We start from the raw sequence: 17,506 nt of genomic DNA, 5'->3' as shown, positions 1-17,506 counted from the left end.
TATTCATTGAAAATCACCAAATTCTTTTTAGTATGTGAAACAATAATGGGAAAAAATGATTAATTCTGTAAAAAGTAATTTGTCAAAATAAAGGAGGGGGGGGGGTCCTGCTAAATCTATGCACCCATTAAAAAAATGCACAATGAAATTTTGATTACTGAATTTTTATTTCTTTATCAGATTTTTTTTTTTTAAATTAGGTTTACATTATTAAACCCTGTTCAGGGCTATTTTTAAGTTTGAAAAGAAATGATTATTTTTTATTTGTTATATTTGGTGTTGATGCAGCATTGTTTGAATTTAAGCAATCATTGTTTTGTTTCATTTTTGTTAGTCATCTCTGTATCATTTTAATATCATTATATTTTTCTAAATGAAATAAATTTCTGTTACAGTATATTTTGAATAATTCAGCTTTAACATTCAGAATAAAACAGAAGACCAAAACTAATTTTGTGTTAAAGTGACTTTAAAATCTTTTTAGTATTAATAACATAATTTTCTATATGCTTGCTAATAATAAAATGATGTGTCATAGAATTGTAAAAATAAATTTAAATAAGAAAAAAAAATGGATATTTACACATTGATCAGCAACTTCAGTTAAAATTATTAAACAAGATTTTTCTTCTATAGATGCTTTTAATTGTAAAAAATAAATATTAAAAATAAGATTGTTCATTTTAATAACTTTGAATTTTATTATCTTTTATCCATAAGAATAATACAATAGTATTTGATTCATTGAAATTTTATTTACAATTTCTATAGAATGGTAACAGACTGTTTCAAAATTATTAAATTATCTTTTTAAAATTATTTGTAAATTTAGTTTTTTTTTCTTTCTCCTCTCTTATTCATAGGATCACCAAACAACTACTTTCCACGAGGTAGCAATAAAGATAACATGAATGTTAGGTATGTAAATACTATTCATTATTTTTTTATTCCTTTTGTAATGATCAGTTTTGTGATTTAAATTATTTTTGTGTATTAAAAAAAATTTCATATCCATAAATTGAATTTTCTTTTACTTGTAGGGATCAAAAGTACCCACCTATTAAAGTTGAATCTGATGAAAGCTTAGTAAGGAATAAAGAGTTTCAGCATATTGATAATTTAGACAAACCTCAGGTTTGTGTAGTTTATGGTCTTTATTATGTAAGCCTCTTTTAATTTACAATCTGATTCCTTGAGTTTTTTTTGCTTAAAACATGTTTAATAATGCTTTAACCTTATATATATAATTTGTTTTTCATTGGTAAAGAAAAACAAAGCAGAAATTTTATAGACATATGTAGATTTAGTAGATCTTATAATTAAATTTAAATAACATATATTTAAAAAAATAAAGCACAGTTTATTTTTTTCTCAGTCCTTTATGATGTTCAGTTCATAAATTTCCATTTATTTAGCAGTTAAAGAATTTTCGGAAGCTAAAAAGTTTCTGTATATTTCAAGCACAATTCTCCATCTCTTTTTCTAAATTTGAATTGTGGAAATTAATTTAACTTAAAATACCATTCTCAGAAAAGACACCAGTTGAATTTTTTCATTGCTTCAAGACCATCATAAACATTACTTTATGCCATTGCAATTACTGTTTTCTTTAATACACTGATTCAATGCTGCACTTTTTTTCCTCTGTATTGTTTGGTAATTTTTGAATTTATTGCACCTTTTTTACATTGAATTTTCAATTTGTTTTACTTAATTTTAATTTGTTCTGTATATACAATTTTAATTTGTATTGTATTCTGTTTTATCTTAGAATGTACCTGAAATTGATCCAAGTCGAGTTACTGTAAAAACAGAAATTCCAGATCAAGCATACAATTCTAAGCCTTTTCTACTTCGTATGTATTTCCTTTGCTCTGTGATATTTTTTTATAAATATTTTTGTATGTTTTAACTGAAGCATGCTGTTCCATATTGTATAAATGTGCATTATTAATAGATATGTGGAGGTAATAGTTTAACAGATAAGTGTATAGAAACTATGTTATAAAATGCCTTTGGTGAAGAATAGATACATATTGTTACATAAGTATAGATGTATGTATCTATTTATATGTTATATATCTATGTTACATACATATATATCTGAAGATTATTTAGCCATTTGTGGCATACTATCCTTTAAATTTTTGAACTCCTTAACTGCCTTAATTTGTAGGCAACCTATTAAGGCCTGTAGGGGATACACATGTTAAATTTCGTGAAGATTGTATTTATAATTATGATTTTGGGGTGTTGCATCAGCTGGAGCTCTGTGCTGCTAGTGTAAACTTTGCAGCAAAGCATGAAAATGAGTAAAATCTCTTGCATTTGTAATTTTTTTTTAAGTCTACTTTTTACCTGTATAGCAGATTCAAAATGCTTTAGAAGGAGGTATGCTCAGATTTGCAATTTGATTCCTGTGCCATTTTCATTGCAATAAAAAATATTCAGTTACATTTAAAATAGAAAATAAGCTATAATATATGTAATTAAAAAAATATTTTCATAATTAAATATGAAATGAACATTATTGAAACTCAAAATAAAGAGCAGAAAACTTCGTGCAGCTCTAAGTAATGATGACCAAAGCTACTGATTTAAAACACACACACTTTCGAGACACAGAGTAAGGGTCGGTCATTAGAAAGAATTCTGATCCTTCCAAACAATATTCCTTGAATTAAGTTCATTTTCTATGAAAAAGGGAGAAGATTAAGGAACAAACAGGGTTTCTGTTTCCGGCATAGTGTTCTGCTGACTAACACAATCAGCACAGTGTTCTGATGGAACACCTAATTTTATCCAACAATTATATGTATGCTTTATCTATAAAATTTTAAAAAATATATAGTATAAATAGTTTAATAGTATAGTTAATAGTATCAATAGTTTAATATACAAACAACAAAGTAATGCTGAAAATTTTTCCAATAATTATTTTTTACTAGAAAAAAATAACAATTCCTTTTAAAAAGTAGGCTTTTACATAGTGCATTATAGCTGAAAGTTATATATCAGTTTGATTTAAATTGTCATCTATTATTAAAAAAGGTTAAAAGTGAATCTTCATCCCCCACCCCCCATTTATAGTAGAATTTAATACTTTTAGAAGCAAGTGAAGTTAGATGTTCCATGTAGTGGAAACTGCCTCACAAAAGGTTAAATCTGCATCTGAAATTTTGTATGCTAAATGTATTATTGATCGTTTTTTTTTTTTAATGAAAAAACATTGATGGGCATAAAAATTAAAACACAGACAAAAATAAAGATTGTGAAATTGGTCTTAAGACTAAATTAGAATGACTTTTAAATTTTTGTTAAAAGCTTTTGTCTTAATTATTTTTTTCTTCTTTTAAACTGTGGGAAAATAAAAGTTTTATGTATCAGAAGCAATATTAAAAAAACATTTTTATGGGCATAAAGCTTATTGGGTTTCTCTTAATACAAAGAGGGCTATTCTGTCTGTTATTCTGATTGTATTTCTAATTTTGAATAATGAAATAATTCTTTCCAAAATCTTTAGATGAGAGATTACAACCAACACAACAACCAAAAACTTTCATGTTAGATGGCAAAAATAGAAAACTTTACTTTGTTAATGACCGCTGTTTCACCATTATGGATAACAATGAACCGAGGGAACTTACTTTCAATGGAGGACCAAGGAATGTATATGTAGAAGGCCTTGTAAGTCGCTAATTTTACTTAATATTTTGATATCATTTGAAATACCATTTGATGTTATTAATCTATTTTTCTATTTATTCTTTTAGCCTAAACCATTAGTACTTGGATTTGGTGGACGACCACTTGAATTTGAAACTGATGGTAAACGAAACAGCATTCATTTTGGTGCTCCTTCGCGAGAGGTATATGTAAACAATTATCCATATGAAGCTTACTTTGGAGGACAGCCTTTCACTGCTATATTAGAGGATAAGAAAGAGCACAGAATTCGTATTGATGGACCACCTCCCCAGGTTGTTATCAGTGATGAACCTGCATATGAATTATATGAGATATACAATCGCGATAAAAGGATATCACCAATACCTCCAGGCATGGATACAAACTTAAATAATAAAGATATTGATATGAGATCAAAATCCAGTCATGTAATGAAGTCTTCCATTTTACCTGAAAGTATGAAGGATGTAGATTGGCGTCGTGTTCCTTTAGTAGAAGGTTCTAATATTCCTTGGAATATGCCTCAAGATGTTTCTGTAGCTTCTAATATGAATTATTCTAGCCAGTCTGGGGTATGTCATTGTTATATTATATTTCCTGTGCTTGTTTTACTTCCCTCCTAATCTTCTGTTATCTAATAAGAGTTTCTTCAATTACTGTGATTTTAAAGTTATTTTTTTTAACAAAATTTCTTCCACATATTGAAATGTTATTTTGGAAAAGAATGATTTCCAGCTAAATATAATAATTTTTTTTTTCTTCTTCCAAATAGATGTCAATTTCTTCACATTGGGATAGTAGTAGCAATCCAGGAATCCTCAAGTATGAATTATTTATCTTTAAATATTTATCCGCTTAATAATGTTGGTTTCTGAAATTAAATGCTACTTTAATTTTTTTAGTAAAACAGAAATATTTGCATAATTTGGAAAAATGAATTCCTGCATTTGTATCTAATTTATCCTAAATTGTTGGTGAATGCATTTGAATTTTATGTAAATTTTAATATCTGACTTTTGTATGCAAGATTTCTTTAATGCAGGTAGTTATATTACATAAGGAGGTTCTGATTTTTTTTTTTTTTTCTTGCCTCCATTTCCTAAACTATATTCACAGGAGCAAACTGGTTATATATGTAAGGTTTACAACCATGAATTTAAATGTGATATATTAAATCCATATCTGCAATTTTCTTGACACAATATTTACCACTCAGGGCAGGCATGTATGACATTCAGCCTCTCAGATGAGGTGTATGAAAATTTATAAATTTTACCAATAAATAGGATTCATTTTTTGCTTTTGTAAATGATTTATTACTAATTTGCAACAATTTTTTCACACTTCAAGTACATATTCTTGTACTGATTTAAATATTGAATAGATATATCAAATACGCCTGCATTAAAAAAAATATTGTTCATAAAATAATTATTTGTGCCAAACCTAAACCCTGGAAAATGAAATATGTATGATTAATTGCAAATAAGACAGATAACGTATGTAAAAAAATGCTTAAAATAATAATACTGTAAAATTAATAGAAAAAGAAATAGATCAAGCTCAGGAATGGTAAAATTCTATTATGCCAAAATATGCGTTTCTGTAGTAATATATTTATTAATCATTTAATTTCATTTAACAACTAATTTTTTTTGTAAAAAAGTATTTAAACTTCCCCTATAAATAGCATCCTACAATGCAAACGAGTGAACAAATTGCAATGGAATTTGGTATATAGACTATACACGAGATGGGCTCACGGAATTACAAAAAAAATTTTTAGTTCCAAAATGTTCACCAGAGGGCGTTTTTTCTGGAAAAACGTTAAATTTAATCAAAACGGAATACAAAACAATATTAATATTTATTGACTAGTTTCTGATCACCTTATCATCAAATCATGCATGAAAATGGTCGATGTAAGGATCTGCCTTTGCTGTAGTTGCAACACATCAAACGTTTGGTACTGACGGCCCGTAACAGAACATGTGACAGGACCACATGCAGTTATTTCCTCAAAGAAGAATGACCCAAGGATGAATGTCGCCATGAATCCACACCAGACAGTCGCCTTTGGAGAATGTAAGGGAATTTCAGTGTGCATCAGTGGATTTTCATTATGCCAAATGCAGCAGTTCTGTGTGTTGACTATTTCATTGAGGTAGAAATGAGCCTCATCACTCCACAGAATATTCCAAGGCTATGACATATTGACAGTCATATTGTTGAGAAAACTGATTGTGAATGAAAGATGTGGCTTGTCCCTGTCAAGCGGCTCTTGGGTTTGGTGGATCTTGCATGGAAGTAGTGCATTATGTTTCTGAGCACAGTGCTGTAAGAATAGCCTCTGTAGAGAAACTGCATATGCGCTACTGCCCCCAAACTCTCATGTATTTGTACGGCAGCTGTCTTGACGGCATCAACAAATGCCGGTGTGACAGATTTACGGCCTCTTGCAGGTTGAAATTCTAATGTCCTCATCCCTTCAAATCTCTTTTAATCATGACCTGTATACCTTTAGTAGACATTGGTCCATGCTTAGGTTCTTTATATGACGAAATTCACGAACTGCACAACAGAAGCTTTCCCCTTGTTTTCGTAAAACAACTTCATCAATAATGCACATTCAACTAAAGATGCTGTTATCATTATAGCCGGAAACATCGACATGAAACATGACAACATCTGCAAATGTTTCATACTCTAACCTGTTTTGCATAGAACTTCCTAGAACTGACAATTTTTCCCGGTTTTACATTTTATTACTCATAATTCTTGTTCTGGATTGTTAATACTGTTTCTGTATTCTGTTTGGTCATTTTTTGTGTTAAATTTAATATTTTTTCGGAAAAGACGCCCTCTGGGAGACATTTTGGAACTTTTTTGAAATTCTATGAGTGCATTTTGTGTATAGTCTATATATCAAATTTTGTTGCAATCCGTTCACCCTTTTGTGTTGTAGGTATCTGTTTATAGGGGAAGTTTAATTATAATCACCCTGTATTTAGCCTGCTCAATTTTAGGCTATATTTGTTCTTGTAAGTTATCTCCCTGCTTGAAGTTATGCTGTTGTGATAGCTTCAAAAGATGAAAAAAGCAAAATGCTAATAAAACCTCTGTTCACCCACAATCTAAAAACATATAACCACATACATTTTCTCATCCTGGTTTTTAGCTGTGGGAGGGGGAAAAAAATTAAATGCTTGCTATTAAATTCTTGATAAAATAATGAAATTGGCTTCATTCTATTGTAACAATAGAAACTATAGTTAAAAATGTATTAAATATTAATTTAAAAAAATGGCTTTATTGTTGATTCAAATTAGAAAAGAAATATATATCTTTATCAAACAGTTATCGTTGAAAAGGTAATTTTAAAATTTTAAGTTATTTTAAATATCATTTTTATGTTGTAATTCTTTCTGAAATTATTAAACAAAAGTTTCAAAATTTTGCTTAATATTCAGTTAATTTACATTATTATTTGATTGCCTCCAAATTATAGCTGTCATACATAATATTTCCATATCTAAATAGTTTCTTGAAGATTGCTGACAGACTTGCACATATTTACTTTTAATATAATTGAAATTTATAAAACTAAACGAGATGTTTAAAAATATTCTTTTGTTCAATGTTTAAAACATTTAAATTTTTTTCTATTCTGTTTAAGTTTGTCTTTTTTTTAATACAGTGATGGCTCTAATATGGAAAGAAGCAATAAAGTTCCTTGGCCACATTCTTCTTATAGAGGAGGTGAAAGGATGCCACTTGGAGATAGACCTTTGATTGACCAATCTTTACCTGTCAATACTCAAGCACAAGTTATTCCAAGCACAAATTCATCATGGGATTTAAAATCTCAGTCTTCTCTACCTCCTCCTTCAGCTCTGCCTCCATCACTCAACAATTTAACTCTACCACCAAATTTGTCAAATCTGTCTACATCTATACAACAAATGCCCAATGTTAGTGTACCTCCACCTTCTTGGAATCCATTACCTCCCCCACCAATGTTTACATGCTCACTTCCTGATTCATTGAAACCAGTGCCTGTTGCTTCAAGTAAGTACTTTTTTTTTAAAGAAAGCTTTTATTTGAAAACTGAGTAATTGCAGCCTCAAAGAATAATATAACTATTCTTTTTTTGATGAATTTGTAACTAAATAAAAACTTATCATTTTTGAATTTTCTGTCAAACATGGCTAATTTGAAACATATGGAACCAAAATGAAAATTTGATTCACTCCCTAAAAATTTGCTTTCTAAAAGATGTTTTGACATGAATACAGCAAGAGTGAATAGCAATTTTTAAACTAAAATTAATAACATCAATATTTAATAGTTTTAATATACGCTTGAATGAAAAGAGACCATTTCAAGAGACAAATCATATGCAGCATCTTGAGTTCAACAATTATGCAACAAAAATACCAAATAAATTGGACAGTTCATATGTAACATGCTAATTTTTCAAAGATTTTTTTTTTTGTTTTTGTTGTTGTTATTGAATGAACTGTAAAGCATTAAAAAGTGAATTAAGGGCCTTAAAAATAATTATAAGTCTCTTGGACACAAAATGTGAATGTATTTAATCAACAAGAATAATTTAGAACTAAGATCAATTTTTAATTTTAACTTTGACAGAACCAGTTCAAAACCAAATTATAGACAGTTTAATATTCAAAAGGCTACAAAAGGAGGAAAAATTGATATCCCGTATGATTAGTTTAAAAAACAAAGTAATAAGGACTTGTTAAATGTATTATAAAATTATTATCATTGCATTTTGTAAATAGTAACTTTTGATTTTCTGTGCTTGAGCATTACCTCATAAAAAATAATTTTTAAAAAGCATGTTCATGCAAAATAAATATTTTTATTTAGTAACTGTGATGTAATTACATTTGATATTAGCTGGTTGTATCTTTATCAATTCAGTTGGATTTTAAATTACCTGACATTAGTATTATAATTCAATTCTTTCGCTTCAAAATATGTATTCCCTTGAAAAAAAAATATTTGCAATGACAATTGAATGTTTAAATGATAAGATAACAAAAATAAATTAAAGTCAATTTTGCTCAATAAAACATTAAAAAGTACTTATTAAAAGGTCTTAATTCTAGAAATAGTTACTTTCCTTATTGGAAGGTAACTATTTTTTAGGTTGTATACTTTTACTCATATTTCAAGCTTGGAAAAATGGAATTTTATTCCCTTATGTATTTTTGATGTCAATATACTAATATTTTGAGAACTTAATTATCAATTAATTGATTGGTTTAATTAAATTTTAATTTCAAGTGTGTTACTAATTGTTGGTAAATTTGATTAAAATTTGATTTTTTGCAATTTTTAAATTTTTATAATAATTATAAGAAAAAAGAAAAGAATTTAAAGAAGTGTGTTTATTAATTTGATTTCAATTATAAATTGCACATGTTTTTGAAAATTTTTTTGACAAAGTATCTAATATTCTAACTCTTAGTATTTGCTATACCTGTTAAAAATATAAATTTGCTTGTAAGAGACTGGATGAAACCAAAAAAATTAACCTTTTGATGTCTAAGAAAAATATAAGCATGCTTTAGTGAATAGATAACTTCTGTTCTATAAATGTCAGATGATAAAACAATAATGTGAATACCCTAAAAATATATCTCTAATATTACTTTCACTAATTCTATTAACCTCTTTTACCTGATAAGATAATTTATTTATTTTTGTTTAGAATTTGAATTAAGCATTCATATTTCAGAAAATGTTAAAACATAGGCATATAAAACAAACAACTAATAGTGCATAAAAACTTGGAAATGTTTAGGACATTTTAGGTTCGATCAAATTTTTGCAAGTCAAGCGTTTAAACTAGGAAATTTTGTATTCTAAGTTTACTGAATTTGTTATATTATTTCGTTTATATATATATATATATATATATATATATATATATATATATATATATATATATATATATATATATATATATATATAATATCAGTATTTTTCAAATAATAAGTGATAATGTAAACTATTATAAGCGTCAGCACAATCTTTTATATTTTCCATTTATTCTATCATGAAGCAAACACAATTTTGTTGTTCTGTGAAAATTTACTTATTGAAATATATTCTCATATTAAGTTTAACAAATTTTCTCAATTCGAAAGAGTTGTTAACTTTTAGAATGATTCATAATTTTTAATTCTTTACTTCTGTGACTTAAAAATAATATGAATTATTTATATTCATTTCAGGTACAACAAACATTCTTCCTGAAGCAATGACAGCAACAACAGCTGCACCTCTTTCTACTTTACCTATAAATGTTGAAACAATTTATGAAAAACTTGTTGCTGCTGGCATTATTACAGAAAAACCAAAAGAATCAACAGAAAAAGTATCTGAGAATACAGAATATAATGAGAACACTTCTACAGAAAAGAAAGATGCCGCATCAGAAGAAGAAGTTCCAGAACCTGAGATTCTTTTAACACCAAAAAGTTTAAGACAGTCAGTATTTTTATTATTGCAATTTGTTCTTGTCATCTAACTGCTGCTAAAAATTTTGAGATCCATCCCTAAATAATTCTTGTATTGCTTTAAAATGAGATATTAACATCATTGCATCAAATCTTTGTCCCCATAATTTACTGCTTTAATTAAATAATTATAAGATTTGACATTTTTAGACTAGTCAATTATATTGACCACTTTAAAACTTTATTTTCTTTATGTGAAACATAAAGGTTTATCTTGATAATAATTTTTCTCTTGTAACTTTTTTTTTCCTATTTAAAAAGAAATAATTGAAATTGTTAAGATAAATTTCCCTAGTTTTTAATTCTTATTAATATCTGTCTGCAACAACAATAATAATAAAAATTTTTTTTAAGGAAATCCTATTTTTTGATCTTATTATCGCATTTTTTGAATAACCGTTTTTGATTTGTTTAACTGGATGCATTTATTAAATTTACATTTTCAAATTCTTAGTAAAATTTAGATTTTTATTGCTTTTGAAATTGGTGTGTAAAATTTTACATCTGTTGTTGCATTTATAAAATTTTTATGAACAACTTTTTCTTGCAAGATTTTGCTATCTTTTTTTTTTTTTTTGTATCCGAATTTTCTTATTCAGGTTTTTTTTATCATTATTATTATTATTATTATTTTCATTATTAACTTGTAAAAATCACTTTTAAGATGGAAATAATAAAACATTTGTTTGTTTTCTTTTTGAATATAGTGAAGTTGCAAATATACAAAGCACAAGTTATGTTATTTTAATTTTGCAGTTCACAAAATATAGATCAATAGCTTTTAAGTTCCAAATTATTAAATGTTTTATCTGCTAAATACTTTTTCTCTTTGTTACTAAATTCTGTTTATTTTTCTCTTTAAATATATATTGTATTAATGATTTTCAGATTCCGACCAAGTATTATTACTGCTTTGTACAAAGGTTCTCAATGTGCAACATGTGGTATGAGATTTAAGGAAATTCAAAGTGAGCAGTACAGTCGACACTTAGATTGGCATTTCAGAATGAATAGGCGAGAAAAAGATGGTGCTAAAAAAGCCTACTCAAGGAGGTTGTTTTATGAAATTAAAGTAAGTACTCATTTATTGGATATGGATATTCAGTTTGATGACATTGGGAGTTATCTTATTCTGTCACTTTATTTCTCAAAAGGTTATGTTCAGACTTTAATCATAGTTCTGACATGCTGAATCCAGTAATTTTTATTATAGAGTATGAGGTTCATTTGTTTCAGAATAGTGATTTTAATGATATTTATTAGTCAATCACTAAAATAGAGGCAAAAAATGAAATAAATATACAATGACAACTGCTGCCTGTGAGAAGTTAAACTATTGCTTTTTCTTCAGAAACTCCTCTGGAAATTATTCCAAAAAAATTAATAATTTTAACTCTCCAATGGTAGTTTCATATTTATGCAATTTTTCTTTTAATTTTTACAGAAATGTAATTCTTTTGAGGATTTGCAGTTTTCTCCTTTTTGGATTTCCCATCTTTTCCTGCTTTAAAAAAATAATAATGTTTATGAAAACCAAGTCCAAGTAAAAGTTAGTGCCAATGAAGCTGCATAGAAATTATTTGGCAAAGCTGCGAAATTGAGAAAAATATTTATCTGAAGAAAATGAGCTTCCAAGTCTAAAAATTTCTTCCACATCTGATTCTTGTACACAAAATAAAATTGTTTAATATACCAATGCATCTGATCCTCAGAAGCAAACTATGAAACACCATTTGAGTCATACCAATAAAAGATCTGGGGTAAAAAAGCCACTAATATGCATGAAATATGCCACAAAGATCCACTGCTCATTAAAGAAATGTTTGCAAAAATATACTAGTGAGGTACATTTACAATAAAGTACTGGCCTTCCCATTATATTTGTTGCCCTTTATACATTTAAATTTTTCCTGGAGAATATATTTGTTAAGGTGACTTTGGTGAATTCATATGCTGTTGATTTCTTACTTTTATAAATATTTTGAAATGAATATAAAAATCAATTAGATTGTAATTTTGATAATTTATTCAGTATATTGATTATTTAATTCAATCTTTTTGCCTATTTTCACTTTATGCCTTGTTTCCTTTTATATTTTCACATTTTTCCTCTTTTCTTCCTTTTGATATCCTTTTTATTATTAATTCTTTAGAAAAGTGAATGCACATAATTTTGAAGTAAGGAAATTTTTAAGTCGCTGCTCCTTTTCTGGGCAATATTAAGACTTTGAATTACTCTATTATTATGTTGTTGTTTTTTTTATTTAAAAGTATTTAAATTGAAATAGTATGCCAGTATATGCAGTAATTCATGATTATTAAATCTTGCTAAAAAATCCTTGCCTTTCTAAAGAAAAAATCACCATTATATTGGATAATATTGAAAATTATGCTAAAAATAATATTAAAATATTTGAGTTGAAAATGTGATCAGTAATTGTCAGACTGCATTGTAGTGACGAGATTAGCTCATTTTGAGTTCTTGAATAGTTAAATGAAAAACCTAACATTCTGTTTCATTTTGTTTAATTAAATTTTTTGTAAATAATCAAAGGTCTCTTTTCTTGCTCAGGTTTTTTGATTCCATATATTCTTGTATGATCTTTGGTTATCAGTATTACCAATTGATCTATTAAATTTTTTAGTAAAAAAAATGTGAATTCAAAATCTTTATTGAAACATATTCGTAGATAATTATTTGGTTTAAAAACATTTGAAAAAAAAAAAAATTGTTTATGTTTTCTTCTTTTTAGGATTGGATTCAGTTTAATGAGATTGAAGAAGCTGAAGAAAGAAGTAGGTTCATTTTTAATTATTTACAAACACCTAATATATATATATTTAAGTCATTTATATTTATTTTATATGCAGTTATTTAGTAGATGTACATAAGAATTGTTATTAAGATTTTAAATTTCATATATGTAAGACTGCACTTAATATAAACTTCTAAATGGAAGCATTTCTTTACATTTAAAGGTAGCTCTTTTATAATTTTAGTTTTGCTAATTTGAAATTTTTACTGTTTGTTATTTAATTGCATATAATTCTATTATAAATTATCCTAAAAATGATCTTAGGATATTAAAGAAAGAAGCATCAATATTTAGCGTTTTTTTTATGATGTTGGGATATTTGGTAATTATTCAATATATATTAAAAAGGTCATTAAGCAATTCTAATTCATTCATCAAAGCTTTAGCATATTTCCGAATTTATTATTTTTTCTATTTGTGTAGAGTTATAGAACGTATAACTGGATTTAATTTTCTTTTATAGCACCTAGTTACTTTGAACTTCAAGCAGATGGAGATACGGCAAAGAATGATGAAAAAGAAAAAATTCAAAGTGTACCTGCAAGTGAATGTGAAACAGAGGTATGCTATTTTAAAAAATCTTATTTATTAAATATTAAAAATAATAATTATGTGTAATATTTGGGATTTTTTCTCATCACGGAATGCAGCTTGGCATTAGCATAATAAATGAAATATATGAATGTTTAAGTATAATCAGCATTCTATGAAATCCCAATTACCATATTATTTAAGGAAATAAAAGTATTTAAAAATGTATTTTTTAACAAGAGATGACAATTTTTTTTTTTTTTTAACATGGAAAATTTCCTAAATTTAAATCCAGCAGTGAATGAATGAATATATATATATATTATTTACCATGGAATATGCTTTATCACTCAAATGTTTTTCTGTCAATACTGCAATATGATAGCTTTTAATGCAGCTAAATAAGTCGCTTAGGTCTTTGAAACCATTTTTGATAATTTTAACAATATTAAGACAAAGTTATGTGGTAGGAAAGGGTCAAATAAAAATAAAAAATCAAGGTGCTTCTGAGGTTAATTATAAAATATTAAAAAATTTGAAACTATAATCTAAATTTTGAGTGTAGAAAATCTACATTATTAAATTACTAATTAAATTATTATGTTTTCTTCCAGAAATGTTCTGTTTGTGATGAACAGTTTCAATTATTTTGGGTGGAAGAAGAAGAAGAGTGGCATTTAAAGCATGCTGTCAGTCATGATGGAGAAGTAAGTTAAAATTAATTAATTTTTAATTTATTTTTTAAGGTTTTTTTTCTGAGTTTATTCTTGTGTCAAAATTGGAAGGTGCATTTAAAAGTTCTAGTGTTAACAAGCTTTTAGATTATATGTATTGGTTAACATTAAGCTTTTAAATATTGAACTTTGGCTATTTTGCTCATGAAGAACCATATAATTTTTTAGAGTTTTTTTTTTAATTATTATTTTAAAATAGAAACAGCAAATTTTGTACCCCCCTATAAAATATAATAAAGTCAATGCTGTAATTATTCGGAGGGGAGAGTATTAGGGATGCACTAGTATCTCTGGCATCAGTTTTAAAAACGATTTATCCGCAAAATGTTTGTGTTTATATCATGTGAAAAAGAGGAATAAAAATATTCTTTACTTACAATTCTATTTATCTGCCATATGTATCTGTTTGTTAAAATTAAATTTGAGATATTTGATAGTTAATGTTTAAATTTTTAACATCTCTACGTTTAAAGAAAGAAAGAAAGAAACAGTTCTGCAATGCTTCTTAATTTTCATATTAAAGGAAAACATCCAGATTTTAAATCAAACAGGGGATTGGCACATTTTGAGTTCTAGCGAATAAGTGACATCTAATATGCATTAAAATTGCATCACTGAATGGCTAATACAACACCCTGGTGCTTTAACAATTGCGAAAAATAAAAATTGAGTGTACTGTTATTTAAATGATCTGCACATATGTTTTTTTATGATTTGCATATTTCCAATTAATTGATTGTAAAATGTTTTTACAGGCTTATCATCCAATGTGTTATGAGGATTTCAAAAAGGTATTGTGGAACTTAAATATAATTTTTATGAAATATCTTTCTATTTCTATGAATTCAGATTTACAGGTTTATTTATTTAACCAAATGTAATGTACATAATGGTTGTTTAGTTATTAATAAAGCTTTATAAATGCTCTTCTTTTTATCTTGTCCTTTAAATGTGATGTAATATCCCTTGTTGAATTTGAAACTTTCTCATAAAAATTTTGCTGCATTCAAGTATGAATGCATTAATTTTCTCTAACAGTGTTTCAGAATGAAAGGGGAAGGAGTGGAGTAAAAACATTATATTTTTTTTTTATAGAATTTAGTTCAATGCTTTTGTGGTATTTGATTACAAGATTGTTATTTGTTTAATGTCTTAATATCTTAAATAGCAATGCATGTCTATTGGTCTCACAGTCATTGAATTTCACAGTATCTTTTTAATTAATTGGAAAAACAAACACTAAAAAAATTTGTATATGAATGTATTGCTCAATACTCAAACATTCTTTGCTTTCTTATATTAATCACTAAAATTTCTTAAAAGACTCAACATTTAGTTTAAAAAAAAAAAAAAAACTTTACTGTCTTTTTTCTTTATTCTGTTAAATGTTATCAATATGCAGTTTGTAAGTTATGATTAACTTGTACTTAAAGTTTTCAGCTTAAATAATTTTTATAAAAGTAAACTTATTTTATGTTCCATTAACAGGCTACTGAATTAGCTAAAAAGAAAGAAGAAGAAAGTTTATTGGAGTCCGCTAAAGAAGAAGAGAAGTCTGCATTGTCTGAGGAAACTTCAGAGGTAGAAGAAGTCAAAGAAGAAAAACTTGATGAAGCTAGCGAAAAAGAAACTCCAACTGATAATGAGAAAGAACTAAAGACAGAACCTGAACCTGAGCCCGATCCTGAACCCAACGCAATGGATGAAGAAACAAAAACCACAGAAGAAAAGCCTGAAGATGATAAACTTATTACAGCCAAAACAGAACCTACTACAGAAGAAACAATGGAGGTGGATGCTGGTGAACAACAAGCTTCAGAAACAGAAGAACCCATTAAAGAAGTACAACCAGAAAAGACTGTGGTTTCAAGTTCTGATTCAGAATTAGACAGTTTTGAAGATGAATTCCGTCCCCCAACTCCAGATCCTCGCTTTAATGTACAACCACCTGTTATGAAAGGAACAGAATTGTCCGCACTATGTACCATAATGTAGATGACACTATTTTTTTTTTTTTTTTAAATATTTGTAAAAATGTGATATATGTACATAAATGATTCTGTGATCCAAAGAATAAATATTTGTCTTTTTATGTTGTGACTTTCTTTGACTGATTTATTGGTAGTATGGCTTCTCTAACATGTCCTCTGATAATCTAGAAATAAAGTTGAGACTCCAAAGTATGTGTCTTGTGTTCTTATTTCTTTGTGTGGTTTTCTATTTTTATGAAATTTTATTTTACTGAAATAATTAATCATGAAAATACTACCAGTGCATTTAGAGTCTGTTCCATAAATTCTATCTAACAGAAAGTGTTTGAAATTTTATATATTTGTAGTCTGATTCAAATAAGCTACTCAAAAAATTTTATTTCTGTATTAGAGAGATTTTAAGAATGATAATGAATTCTTTTGTCCAGTATAAAATAGTGATTTCAAAGCTCGTACAGTTTTAAATCCGTAGCAATATCTTATCTGTTTGGTAAAATGTCTAAAACATATAAATTCTCTGATTTATATGTTTTAGACATTTTATGTATGAAAATTATTCTGATTCATTATCTTTAATCATTAACATTTATTTGATGAATTTTAATCCAATTTTGTTTGGCATATTTATTTATAAATAAGTAGTAATTATGAAATAGGGAACTCCTTTTTGTAGTTTTATTTCAAAATGCAGGTGTGTGTTGTTGTTGTTTTCGCATTTTAAAATACTTTCATTTAGAGTTTATTTTTATATTAGAGCATAGAACATTGTAATCATATTTTGAATGTAAATAATGCCGTGATGGATTAATACAGAATCAGTTGATTCAAAATTCGGATTAGATATTGCTAAGTCAACATTTCATTTCATTTATTGCAAAATATATTCACAAGTAGGGATGAAAAAATTGTCTTAAAAGGTAACTACTATTACTAGAAAAATAATTCAACCATTCCATTGTCTAAAATTTTGTCCAAAATCAATGGACTTTGAATATTTAAATGCAATGTAAGATTATTTGTATGGACTTATTAAATATATTTAAAGATTTTAAATAGTAATCTGCTATTAAAACTCCGATGTTCAATATATCAAAAAAAAAAAAAAAGGGATTATATGCGCAGATTTTTTTTTTTTTTTTCCCTTGTCTAATAAATTGTCTGCTGAAAACAACTCTTCAGCCAAAGAAAAAACTGAATCA

General features: G+C 26.9%; 1 protein-coding gene across 2 annotated transcripts in view; it reads left to right on the top strand.

Moving 5' to 3' along the window:
* Positions 1–16,487, top strand: part of LOC129954919 (pre-mRNA cleavage complex 2 protein Pcf11-like) — a 41,825-nt gene extending 25,338 nt beyond the window's left edge. For both annotated transcript variants that reach the window (XM_056068183.1, XM_056068182.1), the window contains 14 exons: positions 864–918; positions 1,041–1,134; positions 1,772–1,856; positions 3,524–3,687; positions 3,774–4,259; positions 4,460–4,509; positions 7,385–7,755; positions 9,951–10,206; positions 11,124–11,307; positions 12,989–13,031; positions 13,515–13,612; positions 14,197–14,289; positions 15,072–15,107; positions 15,805–16,487. In XM_056068183.1, coding sequence (XP_055924158.1) covers positions 864–918; positions 1,041–1,134; positions 1,772–1,856; positions 3,524–3,687; positions 3,774–4,259; positions 4,460–4,509; positions 7,385–7,755; positions 9,951–10,206; positions 11,124–11,307; positions 12,989–13,031; positions 13,515–13,612; positions 14,197–14,289; positions 15,072–15,107; positions 15,805–16,311 — 2,522 coding nt within the window. In that variant the 3' untranslated portion in view covers positions 16,312–16,487. The remainder of the gene's footprint in view (positions 1–863; positions 919–1,040; positions 1,135–1,771; positions 1,857–3,523; positions 3,688–3,773; positions 4,260–4,459; positions 4,510–7,384; positions 7,756–9,950; positions 10,207–11,123; positions 11,308–12,988; positions 13,032–13,514; positions 13,613–14,196; positions 14,290–15,071; positions 15,108–15,804) is intronic.
* The last annotated feature ends 1,019 nt before the right edge of the window (positions 16,488–17,506 follow it).

The sequence above is a fragment of the Argiope bruennichi genome, chromosome 2 (assembly GCF_947563725.1).
Source record: "Argiope bruennichi chromosome 2, qqArgBrue1.1, whole genome shotgun sequence".
NCBI classification, from domain to species: Eukaryota; Metazoa; Arthropoda; class Arachnida; order Araneae; family Araneidae; genus Argiope; species Argiope bruennichi.
This window is presented reverse-complemented; position numbering and strand designations above follow the sequence as displayed.